Genomic DNA, 25,095 nt, shown 5'->3' with positions numbered 1-25,095 from the left:
ATATTGAAAGGAAAAGAACTGAAACTGAAATTTAGAGCTTAGATGCAAACTCCTCACCTTTCGGTGAAAATTCAACTGGCCAACAAATAAAAATTATGTTTGATCCGACTCGACTCATGATCCGCTCTTGCTCACATGATATTTCTCTGTACTGTAACCTACTACGTGTTGGTAGCCATTAAAGAAAAAGTATTTAGTTCATATTTATGTTTAAATAGACCTATTATAATGTTATTTCTTAATTTCATCTATCTGATTATGAAAAGTAACAGCATGAATGCACGCGTATGATTAGGCTAACCAATAGCAACCTGGGATAATCTGAAATAAACACATTCAACACATTTCAACGTACTTAAGCCTACTATATCATATGTGATACATTATTTTCTAAGGCCTCCAAATTATCAACACAATCAAACCTTTGCTTAAAAACCTGTTGCACGAGATCAACTGCGTGCCTTCTGTCATCCGACTGATGGTCACGCGCGTCTATGGGTCACATGGGTTTGTTTACGTTACTTCAATAAAATTAATTCGTCCCACCAAATTTAAGGTTGACCTATTCTATCTTTTAACATTATTCTAGGTGAATGTGTGTGATCATTTTTTTTTTCAGGGACAACTGTACAAAATGGGTTCGCGCGCGTAACGTGGCGTCATCATCGCTCGCGTCACAAATAAAGAGTGAAAGTAATGTTCAGAGCTTCGCCATGTAAAATCGAATATCGGTTCTTTACAATACGGAGTCTCAAAGTATTTAATGAAAATGAATTTACTTGTAGCTACTTGATAGAAAAGGAAGATTTGTGAATCTGTATGTAATTAAATGTTGATCAAGGTGAGTGTTCAGGTATCGAGAGGCTTTACAGGTGACTTCCGCATTTATATTTTCCCTTAAGGAAGCAGTAGATCTTTGATATGAATTTTATATTTTTCAATTTTAAGCACGTTAACGTGGTTTCATTTGCTGTTCCGTGTTGCCTGTGGATTATTTTTGCTTTTGTGCTGCCTGTGTGTGTATTTGAGTGAACTCCCCGTCTCATAATCCCTTTTCTCCGACTCTCAGGATCCGTTCAGCTGAATTATTGTGTTTATGTCATTTCCATCCGGAGATCAGATTGTGTTGAAGCTGTTTAACTTCATCATGAACGACACACAAACATCTAGAGATGAAGATTTTTCTCCAGGATGCAGGTAGCTATTTTGAATAAACACTATATTAAACCACATTTAAATGACAGAAGATGACAAGAAAATGTGTTTGTTAGGTTAAAAGTGAATACTTTATTTAAAAACAATAAGGTCAGCCTCCCTATAAAGTGCTTTTTGATTAAAAATAATTTAAGACCTTGTATTAAATAATTATAAAGGACAAAATCTCTCTCTGTTATAGTTCAGTTGATCAGAAGAGATCAGAACCAGAGTCCAGCTGTGTGTCTATGAGGAGTGACGTGTCTATGGGTCATCCGGATAATTTTAAGAGTGGAGATACACAGACTGTTCTCAGGTATACTATTTTCATAAAAATAGATATGTTTTTTTTATATTAGCCAAATAGTATCAATAGTATTTATTTTTCTCTAATATTTTAACATATGAAAGCTGATTTTTAACAACTGTAAATGTTATGATCATTAAGTGCTTTTAATAATGAATAATTTAATAATTACTTTAATATCTCTTTATTATAGTTCTGTTCATCAGAAGAGATCAGAACCAGAGCCCAGCTGTGTGCCAATAGATAAGAGTCGAGATACACAGACTGATGTCAGGTATAAGATTTCAACAAAAGATATGAATTGAAGATATACAGAATAAAAAAGACATTATGCTTATTGACTTATGTAATAATGTGGTATTCTAATTTTACAGCCATGAAGTCCTCAACAGGTTTAGATCAAATCTGAAGAAGAAGTTTGAGTGTCTGCATGAGGGAACAGCACAGCAGGGAAACCCAACACTCCTGAATGAGATCTACACAGAGCTCTACATCACAGAGAGTGAGAGTGGAGAGATCAGTAATGAACATGAGGTGAGACAGATTGAGATACAATCCAGGAGAGCAGCAACAGAGGACACACCGATCCAATGCAATGACATCTTTAGACCTTTACCTGGACAAGACAAACCCATCAGAACTGTGCTGACAAAGGGAGTCGCTGGCATTGGAAAAACAGTCTCTGTGCAGAAGTTCATCCTGGACTGGGCTGAAGGGAAAGAGAATCAGGACGTCCAGCTCATATTTTCACTTCCTTTCAGAGAGATCAATTTGATGAAGGACAAAACACTCAGTCTTTCAGATCTTCTTCATGTCTTTTTCCCTGAAACAAAAGAAATGGAAATATCCAGTGACAAATATAAAGTGTTGTTCATCTTTGATGGTCTGGACGAGTGTCGTCTGTCTCTGGATTTTCAGAGCGATGTGAGGTTGTGTGATGTAAGTGAATCAGCCTCAGTGGACGTGCTGCTGATGAACCTCATTGTGGGGAATCTGCTTCCCTCTGCTCTCATCTGGATCACCTCCAGACCAGCAGCAACTGATCTCGTCCCCTCTGAGTGTGTCCATCGAGTGACAAAGATACGAGGCTTCAATGAGCCACAGAAGGAGGAATACTTCAGGAAGAGAATCAGTGATCAGAGTCTGGCCAATACAATCATCTCACACCTGAAATCATCAAGGAGCCTTGACATCATGTGCCACATCCCAGTGTTCTGCTGGATCTCAGCCGCTGTTCTAGAGAAGATGTTGAGCGAAGCAGAGAGTGGAGAGATTCCCAAGACTCTCACTCAAATGTACACACACTTCCTGATCCTTCAGACCAACATCAAACATGAGAAGGACTATGAGAAGAACGTGACAGATGAAGACATGATCCTCAAACTGGGGAAAGTGGCTTTTCAGCAGCTTATGAAAGGCAATGTGATCTTCTATGAGGAAGACCTGAGAGAGTGTGGCATTGATGTGACAGAAGCATCAGTGTACTCAGGATTGTGCACTCAGATCTTCAGAGAGGAGTTTGGCTGGTATCAGGAGAAAGTCTTCAGCTTTGTTCATCTGAGCATTCAGGAACATCTAGCGGCTCTATATGTGCACCTCTATTTTATAAAGAACAGCTCACAGGTCTTCTCTAGTGTGTTCTCTGACCTCTCAATGTTTTTCACATATACTTTATCTGACCTACATCAGAGAGCTGTGGATGAGGCTCTAGAGAGTAAAAATGGACATCTGGACCTTTTCCTGCGGTTTCTTCTGGGTCTGTCAGTGGAGTCTCATCAGATTCTCCTACAAGGACTAATGAAACAGACGAGAAGCAGATCTGACAGTAATGAGAAAACAGTTGAGTACATTAAAGAGAAAATCAGGACCATTGACTCTCCAGAGAAATACATCAATCTGTTCCACTGTCTGAATGAACTGGGTGATCATTCACTCGTGGAGGAAATACAACAGCATCTGGAATCTGGAAGAATAAATGCAGTCAAACTCTCTTCATCTCAGTGGTCAGCTGTAGTCTTTGTGTTGTTGACATCAGAGGAGATGCTGGATGAGTTTGATCTCAGGAAGTTTGTTGGAGGAAACAATGAAGCTGAAAAACTTAATGTTCTTCAGAAGCTGCTGCCTCTGATGAAAGAATCCAGATCAATTCAGTAAGTATCTCTGAGAATAGGGCTGTTCAACGATAATCGGGATTATCTTGTACAAAATAAGAGTCTGTGTTTACATAATATATGTGTGTTTGTTTTGTGTATAATTATTATGTATATATAAATACACACACATGTATATATTTAAGAAAAATATCTTATATTTCTATAAAAATATTTACATTTATATATAATTTAAATATATAAAAATATAAATGTATTTCTATATTTATACATACATGCATATATTTCTTAAATATATACATGTATGTGTGTATTGATATATACATGATAATTATACACAGAACAAACACACATATATTACGTAAACACAGACTCTGTGTTTTGTACACGATAATTCACGATTATAGTTGAACAGCCCTATCTGAGAACAATCACTTCACTGTTAAAACATTAAGAAAATAAAAGTTCACAAATCTTCAGTGCTGCATATGCCATCTAGAGTTTAGTGGTCAGTATTTTGATATTGTTTTCAAATCAGTAACACCAAATGTTTTTAAAGTCAGAGAATTTTCATATGAAACAATGATTCAGGTATATCAGATATTAACAATTATTAATTAATTGAAATATTAATTAATTGAGAATTAATTGAAATGTTTGTATTTTTAAACCACTGACATTGTGCAATAAGTAACTATTTCTTAAAATAGGCATGATCCATCAAATATATTGTTTGGTACTTTAGGTTTGTACTTTCTCTCTAATAATGGATTCATTGCTAATCTGATCTGATCTGAGAGAGTGAATAGTGTGTCATTGTTCTCTACAGGTTAGAGTGTAGTGATCTCACAGATGAAGGTTGTGCTGCTCTGGCTTCAGGTCTGAGATCAAACCTCTCACAACTGAGAGTACTGAATCTGTCCTGGAATAAAATTTCAAATTCAGTGAAGTTTCTCTCTCCTGTACTGGAGGATCCTCACTGTAAACTGGAGATACTGAGGTAAGATCATCTTTCTGATAGTCACATAAATCTTTGTCATCGGTATGATGATTCATTTAATGTAAACTTAAACTTTAGAACTATTATCATCATGTAAAATAAAACGTTCAGTAACACTAAATCTCAGCTCAAATGACTCTGATGACTGCAGATAAAGTTAATGTCATTCATCTTCATCACATCACATGACCCTCTGCTCCTGTTTTTTACCTAGTAAACATTTACTGAAGGTTCATGATTAACAGGGTTTAATATTAGTTGTGTATTATTCAGTGCTCTTCTTCTGACCAGCACAAATCCAACAAGTGTTTCTGTACCAAAGCAAAGGCAATGGAAAATGCTTCACAACATCTTTCTGTGATGTTAAAAACCACACAATCACAAGATTAAACAACAATAGCAAGCATTGCATAAGCAAGGAAAATAAGTCAAATAAGTAATATAACAAAATGAATGATATGATTCAAAGAAACAGTTAAATGATTCAATGAGAAATGATTGAGTAAATGATTAAAAATGAATAAATTAATTAAAAACAAAACAACAGATGTATGGTCGCTCTCTTGAAGCACTTGAAGACTTTCTTTTGAGAATCAAATCCTTCAATTATAATGTTGTGAATACTTCAGTCATTAGTTATTATTTTAACTTGTTTAGACATGTTTTGGTGCATTGTTATGGAAATCACATAGTCATTGTAAGCTATAAAGTTCAGTTTCACTTTCAGTTTTAAAGGAGCTCCATGTAGGAATGACACCCAGTGTTCAAAATAGGTACTGTAGTCCAATTTCAAAATATTGTTTGGCCCGACCCCTCCTTCAAAGACCCGGTTGCCAGCAACAATAGGGAGCGCAATTGACAATGAAAGCTGAAGAGAGTTAAACACTGTAAGCTGATGAGTTGATTTATCTGTCTATGCTGTTGCTCATAGAGATATTTAGATGGATTCAGAGGCTTTTAGGTCAAGTATAATCAGTGATTCTCTGACCCAGTTTGTTTGTTGTTTCCATGGTTGCAATACGTGTGTTTTCCGCCAACTGGCAACCTGTGATGTGGAAATACTATTGGATAAACTGGCAGCGCACGGTTTCACACAGACCAAAACAAAGACAGACATTCCGACACGGAACGCACATTTTCAAAGTAGAATATCTGGCTGTAGCATTGTTTTTCTGAGAAACAAGTAGGTGAACTTAGCATGTTTCCTAAATATCTGCAAACATATCGGGGTATTTTTATGCTTTATTAAAGTAAAAATCTTACATAGAGCCCCTTTAAGATTGATTTTGTGATTGTATTTGAACCACCACCATACTTAAAAAAGCATATCTAGCAGATATAAGCTTATATCTTGTCATCTCCCAGCTTAATCAGCTGAATGTGCTGGGACAACAATTATGATAATGTTTTGCGGTGTGTATTTTGTTTGATCTTAACACCTTTAAAGGTGCCCTAGAACGTTTTTTAAAAAAAAAGATGTAATATAAGTCTAAGGTGTCCCCTGAATGTGTCTGTGAAGTTTCAGCTCAAAATACCCCATAGATTTTTTTTAATTCATTTTTTTAACTGTCTATTTTGGGGCATCATTAGAAATGAGCCGATTCAGGGTGTGTGGCCCTTTAATTCTCATGCTCCACGCCCCAAGAGCTCACGCTTGCCTTAAACAACATAAAAAAAAGTTCAAACAGCTAATATAACCCTCAAAATGGATCTTTACAAATGTTCGTCATGCAGCATGTCTAATCGCGTAAGTACAGTGTTTATTTTGATGTTTACATTGATTCTGAATGAGTTTGATAGTGCTCCGTGGCTAGGGTTGCCAACCGTTCCGTATAATACGGAATCGTCCCGTATTTAAGGCATCAAAAAAGCGTTCCGTATGAAAGGCATACGGAACGCAGTTTGTCCCTTATTCTTAGGCATGCGTTTTAATTTGAGAATTAATCAAATTTGACAACATAGTCGTTCGCGGAAGGCTTTAAGACCAAGCAGACTTCTATGTCGGCTTCACAGCGAGCGGGTCTCGCGGTAACGGCAAATCCCTTTCACTGTTCGCGGTTTGATTTCAGCATTCAGCCACGCAAGAAAACATGCAATCTCCCTGAGGGAAGACGTGATCAAAAAGGGAAGTCGTCTTTCACTATTGCTAATGTTGTTAAATAGAGAGAGGAAAAAAAAAAAAACATGTTACGTTCATTTAAGTAGCCTAACTTGGACCTCATTATTGTGTAGGGAACTTAGGTCATTTATTAGCTCAATTTAATTGTTACAGGGAATAAGAATTGAATCAACTGTAAATGATTCACTGTAAATGATTCAGAATTAATATTTAACACTTCATCAATTATTCGTCCAGCGAAAATTGAGGTTAGAGTATTTTACCAATTCTGGATAAAATATTATTCTGCGGCCAACAGTAACAATATTTTATTATGATTATTGTTATTATTGTAATTATTATATTATAAGCAAGAGATAACTTAATCTTTTACGTTTAAGGCAGTAATTTGACACACAGCACAAGAAACTCGTATATGTGAAAATCAAAACAAGGTTTATTGACTACTTCTAATGATTACAAGAAACTAAGGCTAAGCACACACACACACACACACACACACACACATACATGCACACACATTCGCAGAGTTGATATGAGTCATGAAAAGTCCCAAGTTCAGTGCTAACTTAACTCATAACCTGAGGAAAATCACAAAAGCAGAGCTTTGGCTTGATTCTTTAGGTTTAAAGGAGTTTCACCAGTTTCCAGCAAGAGAGAGAGAAGTTTGCTTGTACCTGCGTTTGCTCTGACAGCTGAGGTAATCGGGTTGTTCCGTGACTCGTGTACAGCGGAATCCCGTTCTGGATTGGCTGTCTTTCAGGTGACGTCTTCTCGGGAAAGCCCTGTGGGTTGCGCGGAAGCTTTGAAGGATGTTGCTGGCTGGTGCAACTGTTCTGAGCATCTGGCTTGAGCGGCTCTCTTCTTGGGAGACTTTGGTCAGATATTTCACGAAGTGTTTTGGAGTCTGGATGTGACGGCTGTTGAATGATCAGCGGCGCAGCTCGTGGTTGAAGTCGGCGACTGTTAGATGGAAAATCAGCCCCGGTCAATCAGTTCTCAATGACCCATGCGACTTTTCCGCCGTGGTCAAAGTAGCGGTGCTTCGGCTACCGGGCTTCCACGACTGTGCTTCAGTCCGACTTCTGACCGATTTCTGACCGATTTCGAGCGCTTTCTGACCTATTTCTGACATTAGCTTGTTCGGACAGCATAGTTTTAAGGGAGCAATTTTAGCTCCATCCTTCAGATGCGATCCTCCAATGAGACGTTGCTACGGAGATTAGACACGCCTTGTCTATTGTCTATTGATCACATCGCGTGATATCTGCAGAACATTCTCCTGTTTTATTAACAACTTTATAAAGTTTCTTAATATTTTCCTGATACTGAATTTCAATGTTTCATTCACACAGAATTACAGAGAATTATAAACTCTGTATTTAGAGTTCAAACATGACACACTTCTTCCACACATATTACTAGACTGACCTAATTAAAAACAATGATTATAAGAGAAAGAAGATGCATACAGGAATACAAACATATAATGCATTGAATCCAACATGTTAGTAATCACATCATAGCAAATGTTATTCTGGATATAGTTAATACTTTAAGTAATCGACAATTGTCCCTTTTGAGATTCAAGATTGAGTCCTTAAGTATAGTTTAAACTTTGACCGGAGTCACGAGTGACCGGGTCAGGATGGATTGCTCACACAAGGGAGGTATTGATAGGACAGATTCGTCTTTAAATCCGTTGATGGGTGTTTTCCTGTTCCGTCTGATAATACAAGAGGGTTTTGTGAGAGAATCAATAGATTTAATGTGATCAGATCCACGTGATGGGTTCTGATTAGTTTATTGCTGATGAGCTAAGAAGTCCTTTAGACAGAGTCCTTTGTTAAAAGAAGTCACGTCATCACTTCTGTTAAGGCTAGGTGTTTCCTGTCAGGAAATGGATCTTTTGGACCAAATGAAGCTTTGTTCAATCATGTTGTTCATTGATAAAGTCATTGGTAAGTTCTGTCGAGCGAGGCCCTACAATTGAAACACAAAATAATAAAGTCTCAAGCACCAAAACCAGCCCATAATTCTCTACTTCTCTTTAATTGAAAAATATTCATTTTTATTTATTCATACATGGTTGCAACAACATTTAGTTCAAACTTTTAAGTACCATTGTTTAAAAAAAATGCTTTATTGGCTTAAATTTTAAAGATGTTTAGTTATTCTGCTTTCAAATTTTATGCCATCTATGTAGGCCTATCTTGCTGACATTTTTGTTGTTGTTGTTGTTGTTGTTTATGGTTTATGGTTATGGATTTTGAATAGAGGTTGATGTTTAATATCCGTTGGTGTAGCTATATATATATATATATATATATATATATATATATATATATATATATATATATATATATATATAGAAAATGGGTCAAATTCAACAATTTGGACATGGAGCCACATTATATGGGACTGAAACATATAGGGCCTAGAAAAGTTTATTAAGAATTAGAATATAGACTGATATCGAGATATATTTAATACTTTTAGAATTACAGGCACACAAACTTTGGAAAAATACTATTTATGGCACTCAGACAGGAATGTCCAATTGTGTTGATAGAAAAAAACGAGATATCATATTGGGACTTAAAAATTAAGAAAAGAAAAGCTTTTTAAGAATTATAATCTAAAAGGATATCTGTAATATGAGTTACAGAAATGCAAACTTTGGGCGAAAAACACAAGAAGTGCTTTTTGCCATTTTTGAACTGTTGGCATATAATGCAACAAAGATTACTAACGTCAACAGATTTAACTAACAGTCCTACCAATCTCTGTGTAAAATATGTTTTCCTAAATTCATTTTACCCCCCCCCCCGTAATCTGACTCCAAATCTCAGGTGAAAATTGTAATTCTGCCCCCCCTCTACAAAATATTGGATTACTCAGTAAATATACATCCATTACATTTAATATTTTAGCTTTCTTCTTGATTTATGTTTGTCTTTCTTTAGAAAAAAAAAAGAAAAAAAAAAAAGGAAAATCAAAAATTTGAGCAGGTAAAGTTTCTGAAATTTGGTTGATTTTGACACAAATTTACCCAAATGTGTTTATGTCTGAGAACCTTTTACACACATACTTAACTGCAGATAGTGAAATGACAAACACTGTGTGGTATAATACAAATATTTTGAGTGTCCCTTATTCTGTCCCTTATTTTCCTATAAAGAACCACGATTGTCTCTTATTTTCCTTTCCAGAAGTTGGCAACCCTATCTGTGGCTAACGGCTAATGCTACACTGTTGGAGAGATTTATAAAGAATGAAGTTGTGTTTATGAATTATACAGACTGCAAGTGTTTAAAAATGAAAATAGCAACGGCTCTCTTGTCTCCGTGAATACAGTAATAAATGATGGTAACTTTAAATACATTTAACAGTACATTAGTAACATGCTAACGAAACATTTAGAAAGACAATTCACAAATATCACTAAAAATATCATGATATCATGGATCATGTCAGTTATTATTGCTCCATCTGCCATTTTTCGCTGTTGTTATTACTTGCTTACCTAGTCTGTTGATTCAGCTGTGCACAGATCCAGACATTCTGCCCTTGTCTAATGCCTTTCATAATGTTGGGAACATGGGATGGCATATGTAAATATTGGGGGCGTACACCCCGACTGTTACATAACAGTCGGTGTTATTTTGAGATTCGCCTGTTTTTCAAAGGTCTTTTAAACAAATGAGATTTATATAAGAAGGAGGAAACAATGGTGTTTGAGACTCACTGTATGTCATTTCCATGTACTGAACTCTTGTTATTCAACTATGCCGAGGTAAATTCAGTTTTTGAATCTAGGGCACCTTTAACCTTATTATTTATTATTCTCAGGTTAGGTAAAGTAAGTCGAGTCTGGCCTAAATTATAAGCATTTAAAATTAGTGAAGTTCCTAAACGTAATTTAGGGAGGAGCGAGCCCATCTAATCTTCCAATATATAAGCAGCTGCTTACCTCTCTTCAGTCTTAGCTGTTCCAGCATCACTCCACCTTCATCTCAGGTACCTTGCCCTATGTAATCATATCCTATATTTATTCACTGGGGGGTATATCAGAGCTTGAGTTGAAGCTGCTTCATCGAGCCCGTCCTCAGTGACACTTTACAATAACAGTACGTGAATAACCATGAACTAATACCTGAATTAATAGTTACTTCAACATGAACTCAAGATTAGTTAAGATATGAACTAATCATGAACTAATGAAGAGTGATCCTTAACTATGACAGGAGTCATAGGGATTCATACATGAAAAAAGAAGCCTTAACTACACGTTAATATATGTTTGATAATTAATGCATTAATTAACATTTAGGGTAAACTAAATCAAACAGTCTCTATAAGAAGGAATAATAAATATTTGGACTTTGAAATAAATTTAAACAATTTATTATTGTTAATTATTGTTGTATAATTTAAACTACTGACATCAGCAGCTTCATTATAAACATCACTAAAAGGCACAGGATTAGTTTGTCATTTTCACTGATCCTCCTTATCAAACACATAAAATACTAAATACACTAATAATGTCATGATCACCATCTGTTCCTGTTACAATCCTGTCAGTTCCCGCATATGGATCTTACCATGAGTCCCGAATCGTTACAAATAATTTATCTTAAAAGGTCTTAATATGTATTGTGACATTCTTTCCTATCAAACTAAAACTACTGTGAACAGTTCCTGAGGAATACTGTACCTCCATTCTCTGACTTTTTGAAAAGTCACACAACATCACTTAACTGGGCTGAATACTTATATAGTTGTGTTAGTACATGTGTATTTGATATTAAGTTAATGATAAATCATGAGCTGAATTTGGTAAGTAGTTAACAGTGAATTAATTATGATGTGCCCCCTCAAGTAAAGTCATGACATAAGTATACATTAACAAACCATTAACTAATATATGAATAAACACTAAGAGTGCCATCCTTATTCCTTTACACCCCGGTACAAAAAAAAAAAAAAGTATTTGTATTTTATTTTTATTTATATAATTAAACATATATGGACTTGAAAGCAAGCCATAAACATACCTGTAAAGACACACATAAGGCACATTTACATGTAAAATCAGGCACGTCCACAAGCTAATGCTAATCAAAGCATATACATTTAATCGACAAAATACAAATACAGTTAATAACTGCACATAACCTGAAAATCCCAATAAAACATACATGTAAATATGTCTTTAATTATCAATTCGGTTTACCAAAGCAGTCTGTTGGGGATTGCCCCACTGAAAGCTGGTGTATATATATTATTATTGACCGCTGCAGAACTAACTGTTTATTGCACAAGAGTGACCATATACACATAGTAGTGTACGTGAGGTAGTTTTCTGAAATAAATAAAACAACAGAAATAAATATTCATTTTCTAAATACAATCAACAATTTAACAGATTACAAACTCAATTAAAAACAACTTTACATAATGAACTGATATATAAATATGACCGAGTAATATATCGGCATGAGTCAGCAATATTAAACTGCAGTGTAATAAAGATTACAAAACCCACAAAATATGAATGATATAGGGAAATTATTAATACAGGCAGTAATAATGGCGACCACAGAATGATATCTTACTGAGAAAGGTTAAACTTGGAGCAAATAAGTTTAGTAAACATTACTAAAACTAGCCGCGATGCTAGTGGGACAAGTAACGTTAAGCTCGTTAAACAGGATCAAATTACATTCAGAAAGATCGCGAAGCATAAAGGACATAATGAACTAAAGCTAATACTGCTGCAATACAGTGTAACGATCTTAATTAACAACAATATACATTGAATTAAAACTTACTTATCGTTAACTTACTCTTGCACATAAACGCTGCACTTTAGTGAGAGCATGCGATCTGACTGCTCCGCTGGAGTGATAGTGAATAGGCAGATACGCTGAGCTCATACACGCAGGAAACATTGCACTACGTTACTTACGTAAGATATAACTTAAAACGTCACACACATAGCAAACTTTAAAGGAGAGAATTCACAACACAGTCAAAAATGCCAGCAACACAACAAACGCGCCAAGAGAATACCTAGCATGCGCCACTAATGAGTGTCCCAACAGAAACAAACCCTACATACTTTAGTTCCCGGGAATAAACTATGACTATTTAGCTATGATTAAATATAAATGAACTATGAAAATCAGAAAACAGTTTAGATCAAATTAAATTTATTAGTGGTAGTTAGTCTATTTTCCACATTTGATTAGACGGATCTATGTAATTAATGGCTAAATAACCATGTGCCATTCCAATTATTTGTCACAAAGCTGCAGGTGGCAGATTATGATAATAAAGTGTAAATTATGACGGTATTAAATCACGTTTAATTCAAATTCAGAGTACTTCTTGTTTACTCTTATGGAGCCTGATTTATTTAGTTTAACACTAAATGTTAATTAATGCATTAATTATCAAACATGTATTAACGTGTAGTCAAGGCTGCTGTTTTCATGCATGAATCCTGTCATAGTTAAGCATCACTCTTCATTAGTTCATGATTAGTTCATATCTTAACTAATCATGAGTTCATGTTGAAGTAACTATTAATTCAGGTATTAGTTCATGATTTTTCATGTACTGTTATTGTAAAGTGTTGCCAAATTAGCTAAATTAATACCCTAAAGATTATATGAGCAAACAAACTCGTTAACTTACAGTTTGGTCAGAAGACTCCTCTGTGGTACGTTCTTGTTCAAAGTCTTAAAACACTATAAATCAAGCCAAGGTAGGCAGCTTTTGTAATTAATTGAATTTCTTTTAATTGGTTACTTTTCTTTTTATAATAAACAAAAATGTAAAGGTAAACTTCATCATTAAGGTATAAAATACATCTCTCTTTTGAGTCAAAGGTGTAGTCAGCTCTGGGCTTCCCATCTTCATCTTGGGGTTTCCTGTCCTCAGCTCTGGGTTTCTAGGCGTCGGGGGTACTAATGTATCAGTGTCTTTTATTTGTACTGATGTTGATGTTGTTTATTGCAGACATTGGGTTATCCAACAATAACTGTACATTTCATACATTTCTTAGAAACAAAAAATAAATAATAATAATAATAATATTGTATGCATGCCTAATATTTTATACATTGCCCAAATGTGTAGCAACAGACATCCAAAATCTAAACAAGGAGGCAGGGTAATTGCTTTTTCTTGATTGAATACAACAATAATCAAACATAATAATCGGCATAATCAGTAATCATATTTAGGAGGTTCAGTTGCTTGATTAATACTCATTTTCTTGCCCCTCTCTTTTTAAGGGTCAGTAATTATCATCCTATTTTTGTATTGGCTTTAAAATCAGCTTTTCAATATGTTGATTTTGTTTTATCCTTCACCACAAGATCACCACAAGTAATACATTGTTTAACAAACATAAATGAATCATCATTCCTCTGCGGCTGTCTTCTTAGTAAACATCCAATTTTAATTGGAATTTTTGAAGCATGTATAGAAAGATTTTTGATTTTTTTTTATTTTTTTTTATTTTTTTATGACTGATCAATTAGAAATATATAATAGTCTGTATAGAATGGTGACTTGTTAATCAAGGTTAGTTGGTTTGTTTTTTGTACCTGTTAAGGTGATTTGAACTGAGAGAGTGAAGAGTGTGTCGTTGTTCTCTACAGGTTGCATGATTGTGGCGCCACAGAGGAAGGTTGTGCTGCTGTGGCTTCAGCTCTGAGATCAAACCCCTCACACCTGAGAGATCTGGATCTATCTAAGAATGAACTAGGACATTCAGTGAAGCTTCTCTCTGCTTTACTGGAGAACCCTTACTGTAAACTGGAGATATTGTGGTAAGATCATAATTGACTCTCACACATGAATCACAATGTAAAGTATATTTGAAGTGTTCAGCCTCTTTCTGCTGCTGTGAGTTCAGCTGACTGAACTGTAAATGATTGAACACATGAGCTGCTCCTCAGTCACATGATACTGAAGGACTGAGAGTCACACTGAAATACACACTTTCACAAAATCAACATTTCAGTCTCTTGACTTTAAACAGACTTGAATCAAGAGTTTTTAGTACATCAGCGGGCATTTTATTCAAACATTTGTGAATGAAGTCGCAGATAATACAGGGAGTTAATGGAAAGAGGAAGTGTTAACATTCAGATTATGTCTTATGATATTTTATTGTCTCTGACGGGTAAAATGGGTTGACTGGGATGTAGAGACTGATTTCAAACAGCGTTTCAAATCAAAGTATTAATTTAATTTTGAAACAATATGGACTTTAAAAGAGATACTTTCTAATTATGACCAGGTTAGTGTTCAGGAAAGAAGGAGGCGTGAACCGGCGAACGTTTCTCAACTTTAATAATCATAAAATCACAAAACACAAAACAAAAGTAAAAGCGGCAGCCCCTCACAGACAACTTCTGCACAAACATAAACAGAACAAAACACAACATAAATGGTCCAGGCTAGAGGCCTGTTTCAGAAAGGAGGTTAAGTGAAAACTCTTTGAGTATGTTAACCCAGAAATGATAGAATCTCTGGGTTTTCCATTTAAGAATGGGAGGTATGCCAAACCAAAGAAAGCAGGGTAAGTCAAGCCCGTTTCTGAAAGAGAGGTCATTTATATTCGGAGTCACTTACCATGGTAACTTTCTCTGTGACCCTAACCTGGTCGGGAGCAGGTTTTCTTCAATAAACTCAGTTTCTTTCGGTCTCCTCCCTATTTTTAAAGGGCAAGCGATGTTTAAATACTTCATTCATTCACGCTGCAAAAAATGCTTTTCTTACTAAGTATTTTTGTCTTATTTCAAGTAAAAAATATTTAAAAATTCTTAAATCAAGCTGCATTATCTATATAAGAAAGATGATATAATATATTTAGTCTTGTTTCCTGGGGGATATATTTGCTACAAATACAAAAGCAACAGTTATTCTTTTTCCTGTTGGATTTTAATATTCTTCCTCCATCTCCTCTTCATCTGTCAGTGGTGGTTCAGGTCCTCTCCCGATTTTGCGAGCCTCTGCCTTCTTGCTGTTGGCTGAATAGAAGTCAAATGATAATTGCATTACCCTAATTAAGACATGTAACAGGTTCGATTATAGAACATTTAATTATGTGAAAAGAGCATTAGACTATGTGGAAAAAGCTGCTGCACACTGAGACACTATATGATATCTAGCAGACACTAAATTATATCTACTTATTTAATGTCAAATGTTTCTAAAGTCATGTAGCCTATATCCATGAACCTTATATCCTTAAAGCTTTACCTGATTTAGTTGTGATTTTATACTTAACTTTTAGCTGCTGCCACATTCTTTTTTTCCTCCGTGAGAGATACGAGACCAGTGTGACACACAGGTGATGCTCATTATCAATCACGCCACCGGCCTTGCCCCATTCTCTCACTGCTCTCGGCCTCGCCCTGCAAACTTTTTGCAATTTGTTGACTGCATGGAATGAAATAATTAAGTAATGTTTTTTGTGGTTTTCTTTGAAAAAAGATTTTATTAAATTCATAATGAATCAGTACTTCATACATATTGTTACATTATTATTATTACACTGTGTCTACACCAGATGCAAGCTGACAAAAGACAATAGAACCCTTTATAATCAATGATATTGACACTGGATGTGGCGACAAATTTTCCCCGACAGTAAACGGATTCCCCGTTCTATTTCTGATGTAGTCCAAGTGCTTTCCAACGGTCATCTTGTCGCATTCAATGTAGACAGCTTTTAGCTGTTGCGGCGTGAAGTGACACAATAAAAGTCATGTCTGGTGTAGACATAAAAAATACAGATCCTGATCCATCAAACATATCGATTTTTACTTTATGTTTGTATTTTCTCTTTAATAATGGATTCACTGCTAAACTGATCTGATCTGAACTGAGAGAGTGAAGAGTGTGTCATTGTTCTCTACAGGTTGATTCGTTGTGGTGTCACAGATGAAGGTTGTGCTGCTCTGACTTCAGCTCTGAGATCAAACCCCTCACACCTGAGAAAACTGAATCTGTCTGAGAATAAAATAGGAGAATCTGTGAAGCATTTCTCAGCTCTACTGGAGGATCCTCGCTGTAAACTGGAGATACTTTGGTACAATCATATTTGACTTTCAAAGATGAGACACAATGTAAAGTTGTTTAGCCTCTTCTGCTGCTGTGTTTATTTTTGTACCTGTTAAACTGATCTGAACTGAGAGAGTGAAGAGTGTGTCATTGTTCTCTACAGGTTGTGGAATTGTGGCATCACAGTTGAAGGTTGTGCTGCTCTGACTTCAGCTCTGAGATCAAACCCCTCACACCTGAAAGATCTGGATCTGTCTGTGAATAAACTAGGAAATTCAGCTGTGAAGATTCTCTCTGCTGTCCTAGAGGATCCTCACTGTAAACTGGAGACACTGAGGTAAGATCATCTCTATGTTAGTCACACGTCTTTGTCCTTAGTAAGGTAAATCCTTTATTGTAAATTTCAATACTAAAATCATCTTGTAAAATAAACATTTGATACATGAACATTTACCAGCCTTTGTCTGTGTAAAGGTGATGATACATGGGGCAACTTTTTGAGGAATGTTGCCAGGCAGTGTTCCTATCTGGATACTTTAGATCAAAAGTTGTTGCCCATTCTCAATGGGAATGTGCCCAAGCAACATCGCTTGGCAACACTGCCCAGCAATATTGCTCAAAAAGTTGTATCATCAACTTAAGAGTCTATTTTCATTTGATTTTTACTTGTTTTGAAATCCAATGAGCTCATCATGTTCTCTCATAGATGTCATGACTTGAATTTAAGCAAGGGAACTGTGAAATATGATGTACGACTGGAGGCTAACGCCACAATTTTGAAGCAATAATCTGAACAAAAAGCAGATTTAGAATGATGTACATAATTATCTATCTGACTTTAGTATAATTAATTCAGGTGTTCTCAATTGACCCTTCACAGAGAGTTTGATTGACAAGCGATCTAACTAGGGCTGCCCGATATATATAACGCAATATCGCGTTCATTATCGAAGGCGATTCATCTGCGATATGAACGCGATATTGCGTGGCTTGTCAGTGATCTACGGCTCTGTCTATTAAATGCTGCTCCATTTGAAAGCAGGTGATGGCGATTTAGCGGTAATCAGGGAACCAGCTTTACTGACGAAATGCGCGTAACAATCGCATGCGATATATCGGGCAGCCCTAGATCTAACCAATCAGAATGCCCAATCCGCCATTTTGTCCGACAAAGCAGTCAGGAGTTAGAAGATTAACCTCAGTGGAGTAAAACTTGGAGTAAAAATGGTGTGTAGTAACGTCTTTCCGCATTTGAAACAACATTCCTTCTCATGTTCATTCATGTTTATTTGATGCTACAAATGAACTAGTAGTAAGAGATGATCGGTTTACGAGCCGGTTGAGCTGAGGTGCTTCAGCAATCTGTCACGACTATGGTCACGACACATTAAAGAGCCACAAAACGGTTTTTATTGTTTGAATTTCTTAAAAAAAACTACACAGTTTGAAAGCTGGGACTGGGACTGTTTAATATAATAAGTAACCTGTTTTGTCTTGTCTGTCGACGTGTTGTCAGTGTCCTCTTTGCTCCACGATGTACTTTTCACTGTGTGTGGTGTGACAGCGCCACGGCTTGTCGGACACAGCAACAGTAACTAAGGTGGGCGGGTCTTTGCGAAGGGTCAATTCCAGTCCTCAAACGCATCTCCCCTCTCTACACAGTTTTTATGTCTTTTTTAACACAACTCAATCAGATCATCAGCTCATGAGACCTTCATAAACTCAGGCACATCTAAATTGACAGGGTTCCTACGCAGTGTTCACTGCTCCCTAGTCCCTGATCACAGGATATCTGTTGAAGCTCACTTCACTTAACAAAATATGTTAATAGAGTGGTGCAGGTATGACATCACTTTGTAGGCCAAAACACAGAAGTGAGTTAGCATTTTAGCACTTCCGGTTCCATTGCCCTGAAGTCAATGGTTTTTTGAATGGGATTTTGGTTAAATGGCTGAAATAAGGTCTGTGGTAAATGCAAGCTTAAGACAGTTTCATGTTTTATTTAACAACATAAAATGCTTCAGTATTATTATCCAATTTGTGATTTTTTTTTTAAGATGTTATGTGTCTTGAAAAAGGCGGTTGCTAACAAGTGCCTAAATGGGACTACATAGGCAGTCTGGGACATTAAACGTCATCACTCTGAGAAAGTAAGCTCAGTCTGCTTTTACAGCCTCATTATGCTCATAATTGTGCTCTTATAAACTATTGTAATGCAAACGTACTGGGAAAATGTTTTCAGAAGCTTATTGATGGTGACGTTGAAGTTTGTGGTGTAGTTCGTTTTTAGCCTTCCTTTAGCTTGGGTATTTTGTCAATGGAACCAGTGTGATGCTAACTTCTGACTGGCCTACAAAGTGATGTTATACCTGCACCACTCTATTCAGAACACACTGCAACATCATAAAAAAGCTTTTTTTAAACATTGTGTCATTTTACGTCACGAGAGGGAGTCGTTTGCTGGGCTCTGCGTTGGCTGAGGGCAGAGTAGGTTGGTATTTAGTTAGAGTGGTCATGATTCAGTGTGTTTTCTGTAGTTTTTGTACTTCATCATCATGGTAAAGTATTGTGTTTGTGGTTGCACAAACCCCTGCCTCTAGGACGTTGAGTCCACAGGTTTACTAACAAGAAAAAGTATGGTGCTATCTTCCGTGCCTGGGTGTGTTATGTGCAGGTGAAGAGATGGGACTTCACTTCTGCATCTGCTTTGAAAAGCGCGGTGATAGCGTTCACTTTAGACTGGAGGATTATCATCCCTGCGATATGATGGAGTTCAACATTGTAATACTCCTGTAAGGGGTGATATTAAATGAATAAAAATCCACACCCGATGGTTCTTCATGGTTGTTTTTACATTAATCAGTTTCAACACTGGGGAATACAAATTATGTACATTAACACAAATGCATTCTAACACTTTTCAAAACAGTTTTGAATTATGTGCTGGTAATATAAATACTCAAATTTCATTCATGCCATGTATGTACATTCAAGTTCATTCTACATACTACATACCCATGATGTCATATCCTCACACTGTCAATGAATCTGTGTAACCCCCTCTTCTGGTTTGTTTTAACCCTCCCGGAAAGGACCACATGGAGACGTAGGCTGAGCTCACTCTTGTTTACTGTACTGGAATAAATGAAATGACACCATACAGAAGTGAAATACAGCCAATCCGGTCACATTCTCCTCAACAGCTTAATGCGACTGAGAAGAAAATGGCCGATTCCACTGATAGTCACCTGTAGGTGTCCCCATATCCCCTTCTTTTAGATGTACTAATACATTCTTTTCAATTAATATTTTATAATTATTGTAAAAGATAAACAAACATTTTGGCACAATTCATTATGATTTTCTTTTCCCCGTTACATTGGCATGGAATAAAATAATAACACAGAATTAATGAATAAGGGATAACATGAAACACATACAATAACACTTTACTGTCTGTGGTGAGACATGATGGTCATGGATCCGTCAGAGATGCATTGACGAAAATGTTAACTGTGCACCGAAAGTGTTTTATTTTAACATTTGTTAACTACCAAATCAGTCGTGATGAGAAACTGCTATTCCACATAACATTATGGATTTTAACAAGTGTGACATAAACCTGATAGTTTCTGTTATTGATAAGTATCAACTCCTAGATGACCAATACTTGCTTTGCTATTGCCTGATACATGATGATAATCTGTAGGGGAGAGTGGGGTAAGATGAGCCATTTTTTACTTATGTGGTCCTCAAGATAAGGGAAAATGAGACAGAAGTACAATGAAAGTAATTAACCCTCTACCGCATAGTATGGCAACATACTCATTGTGTTCATTTCCTTGCCACCGTCTCTTTAAGAGAACATTCTAGTTTTTTTTGTTGGTATGAGAAGACCTTAGTTTAGCCAATGATGTGCTTTGGTTAAGTCACATCACATGCAATTTTTTTCTGTGGCGCGATTTTCTGACAGTCCGCTGTCTCTTGTCAGTAGTTGCTGAAAGCAAACTAAAACGTCAGTAACAAACAAGGACCCGCCCATGTCACATTCACAAAAAAATTGTTAACATCATCTCAGGTAAGTTATGATGACATATTCACCACTCAAAAAAGTTTTTATGAAATTAGTTTTTGGTAAATCGAGAAAATGTCTGTGTTGCCATATGGCAACACTGCACAATAATGGAATGCCATTATTATAATAGGTTAGATAGCTAGCAAAGGCCAGCTGCAGTCTGTTAAGCTGTAACAATAACAACATTAATGCTAGTGATATAATGTTGATTAGTAGTATGCTATGGACTGCCATGACATTTGTATTATGGATTAAATCATATCAGAGATCTGCCATCACAGCCAGTACTACTAGCCCAGACCAACCACTGGCCTACCATGGTGTCTCAAAAAGGCAGGTGCAAGTGGCTGTAAGTGTATTGTTAGGGTGAAGTGCACCAAATGTTAATGTGTACATGTGTCTCACCTCTGAAAAAAAAATGCTTTTTGAAGTTTCGTACAGAAAAAAGGTGAAGTTTCAAGGATTATGGGGGGTTCATGTTCATAAACTTCCTCTCATAAGATTGCGTAATGTTGAATTTTCATGAACTGCAATGTTTTTGGTTTTATATCAATGTTTTATGATACATGATGAACAGTATTAGATTTGTTTTTAACTGTCTACATTTGCAATTTAAATAATATTCATGAAAAAATGTAATGAAATTTAAAGAATATAAAGCATTATTATTATTATGGCAACATATCATAAAGTACCTTAAAATAATATTTTTTTCCAAAATTTTTTTTACAGCACTTTAAGTTAAGCCATTCTAAGAAAAGAAAAAGAGTCAAATATTTTTTTTTATAGATTTATCATAATGTGTGCGGTAGAGGGTTAAATTAGTTTCAGAATGATTCCTATCATTTTAAATGACCAGAATACATCTATGACAAAGGGTTCTAAAAATAAATTGATCCGAGTCAGTAGGTGGGTGTAAACTGACCATCTAACTGGATCTGAATCAAACCCATGTGAAATTTTAAAGATAATGTACTTATTTTCAAAAACTACTTTAATAATTACATTTCCCTTTACAAATATTCTTTGTTAAAGTATTTTGCAAATATTTATTTTTTAAAGCTAACTTAAACAACATAAAACCAACCAAATGAAGTTGAAATTTCAGTATGCTTAATTGTTTGCATTTCTAAAACAATATGTTGAACATCAAAGTTGTAACCTTCCCATAAACAGAGTTTGTTGAGTAAAATTAAATAAAAACTAAATAAGAATTAATAAATGTCACTGAAACTAATAAACATTTTAGTCAAAAGGTTCTTGACATGGTAGTTTTTCTGCAGTGTTGACCATGTTAGGCCATTAGAGACTAGAGGTGGAAAGATATACATGATTAAACATCCTCTGGTTCGTATTAGAGAAGGATTTGGTGTACTAAACCAGTTGTGTAATATTACAATGAAATGACACCAGTTTATACCTCAGATTTAACTTAAATTTATTACCTTGTGGCGGTGCGGAAGTCTGTAATCATGATAGTTGACTTATAACTGTTGTGTCTCACGCACTTTACACCCATGAACAGCCACATACAAACACACCTGCTTCGGATTTGAATCTTATGATGGCGAAATGCCCTGTTAAGTCCACTTCTCAGCACATTTACGATTAAATGTAACCCACACCTTAACTGAGTATGTCAGATAAGGACTGGAATTGGGAACCCCTGGAAATGACTCAATTAAAGTTGTTATTAATATGTAACATCATATTGTTTGAAACTTAGATCTGATAGGAAAACAAACCTAAACATTCGGAAAACATTAATATGTAGAACGTCCAGATAACAATAATGTGTAAAATAGTGAGAATCAACACTCTGGTTGGCGGGAGCATCAGAGTTTCTGCTTTTTCCTCCATCAGCAGTTTCCTTCTCTTCTAATATCCTGAGAAAGGCATCATTTAAGGAGATTGATGAAAGGAATGCAAACACCAAAGACCATCAAACTGGAGGTAAATGGGTGATGATCCAGAGGGGAAAAAAGCTCATTAACATGATTTTAATGCATGTGTAGGCTGTAGTTCTTACATTAAGACTTTGAATATCTCTTGAGTTCATAACATTTCTATTCAGTTTATAAGATGCAAGATGAGACCAAACATGACACAATTAAATCTTGATCACAAGAGTTGATAATGTGAAATATGTAATGGGGAACATGTGGGTCCTGTGACGCAAATGTCCTTAGGAATGTACTAGAGGAGCAAGTGACTGTTTCTCCAGACAGAACTGTCATTATATCACTATGAAACAATATCTCACATTCAGATCTCTGTGTCTGTTCAGTCCTGAAGCACATGACAGTTTCAAACATCACATGGAGCATCAACAAGCATGAATCTCATTCTGTCAGCAGCAGTATGTGGCAATGCTTGTCATTATATCTCCTCTCCTGATCTGAGTGAATCACAAACTACAGACACTTGAACTACAACTCAAACTGTGTCATTGTTCTCTACAGGTTGAATGATTGTGGAGTCACAGATGAAGGTTGTGCTGCTCTGGCTTCAGCTCTGAGATCAAACCCCTCACACCTGAGATGTCTGAGTCTGTGTGGGAATAATCTAGGACAATCAGGAGTGAAGTTGCTCTCTGATCTGAAGGATATCCAAATTATAAAGTGAAGGAGCTAAAATATTGTGAGTATTTTTAAGGCATTTAAATTGGCTCAGTAACAGGCCTCATGTGTGTAACTAGAGATAATTCAGCTCCACTTTATTCTCTGTGAACTGTTTTTAATAAGAGTTTAATTTTGTGATGTAAATATGATCTATGAATATATGAATATTTTCAACAGTGTCTGTGTAAGTGATTAAGAGAGAGTTATTTATCATTTACTGTTATTAATCTATTAGCAGTTTTTCGTTCATATCTCTGGCTCTAATATGAATATACTAATATATCTGGCTGTGTTTGTTCTGAATTGATCTCCTGATGTGATGTGACAGCAGTAATGTCTCATACTCATATGTGACTGTCTGTGTGATTTATTGTAGGACTCTCAGTGTTTAGACGTCAGTCCAGTTTCCTCAGGATCAGCTGATGGTGAATAAGGAGCTACAGAGACTGAAGACACAGAGACACACAGTGATCACACTGACATGAGTTTGAGACTTCACACCAGTTTCTTGTTTTTTTTGTTAGTTTTTTTTTTTTTGTTTTTTTGTTTGTTTGTTTTTTGGTGGGTCTGTTCTTTTGATCTATGTACATCATCAGATTTACACTATTACAGGATTTGATCTTACTATATATTTTAAGACTCAATTTAATGCATGAAAATAAGGGCGTTTTCACACCTGTAGATTGATTGATTGACTTAATTTGTTACAATGTTGCATTTTCTTCTTGGTTTAGTTTGCTTTCACAAGGCAATATTTCAAAGCATACAATTTATGCAAATCACATGTGTGTACAACTGTCCCCTTATTGGTCAGAGTTTGCTCTGTGTCATCCATTAAAATGATTAACAAGTTTGCTTCATGAGCATATTGTGGCTTGTACTGGTGAGACTCACGCCAGCACTACAAATGTAGCCACCATTCCCGATGATAAATTATGTCCTACATTCGTACAAATTCAAGCATGATCTCTCTGTATCTCCCAGCGCTGTCTAATAGACGAAGTGTGTAGACACATGTAAACAGTATATGAATGTTATAATGCAGCTAGAGCAGCTTTTTCTATAGCGTTCTTACATGGAGAAGCGCAATTACACAACTTTTTTTTTTTTTTTCCTCCATTTTAACAAGTTTGCCACCTGATGTCACCTGTTGGAGTTTGTGTTCCTTGCCGCTGTTGCCTTTGGCTTGCTTTGTTGGGGACATTTGACTTGACATTTGATATTCAGCAGTCATTTGGTCTGCCTGCACTGACACCATTGTTTAAGAGCTGCTGTGCAGTCACAATTACATACCAGTTATCAATGTAAAGCTGCTTTGACACAATCTGCATTGTAAAATGCGTTATGTAAATGTACCAGGTTCCGAAACAAATGCTCAGGTGTGAAAACACCCTAAGTGCCTAAAATCACTTTTGGCAATTTGGAGTAGTTTTGGATTTACTAGATAATCCAGTGCTTGATTACAATGTAGATTGTATACACCTCAGGAGTGTGACAAAAGTGACAAAACTAGTACTAGAACTTTGTAATCAAAAAATCATATAGCCTACACAGAGTAATTAAAATATTTATTAAGTAA

The 25,095-nt window shown here is 35.9% G+C and overlaps 1 protein-coding gene across 1 annotated transcript; it reads left to right on the top strand.

Moving 5' to 3' along the window:
- Positions 1–581: 581 nt before the first annotated feature.
- LOC125248434 (NACHT, LRR and PYD domains-containing protein 3-like) lies at positions 582–25,095 on the top strand. The gene is made up of 11 exons (XM_048160303.1): positions 582–841; positions 1,070–1,197; positions 1,397–1,510; positions 1,695–1,775; positions 1,876–3,651; positions 4,442–4,612; positions 14,408–14,578; positions 16,678–16,848; positions 16,984–17,157; positions 23,358–23,535; positions 23,893–25,095. Exons 2-10 carry the CDS (start codon positions 1,097–1,099, stop codon positions 23,518–23,520), a joined length of 2,922 nt encoding a protein of 973 aa, XP_048016260.1. The 5' UTR covers positions 582–841; positions 1,070–1,096; the 3' UTR covers positions 23,521–23,535; positions 23,893–25,095.

Source organism: Megalobrama amblycephala, linkage group LG16, assembly GCF_018812025.1.
Source record: "Megalobrama amblycephala isolate DHTTF-2021 linkage group LG16, ASM1881202v1, whole genome shotgun sequence".
NCBI lineage: Eukaryota > Metazoa > Chordata > Actinopteri > Cypriniformes > Xenocyprididae > Megalobrama > Megalobrama amblycephala.
This window is presented reverse-complemented; position numbering and strand designations above follow the sequence as displayed.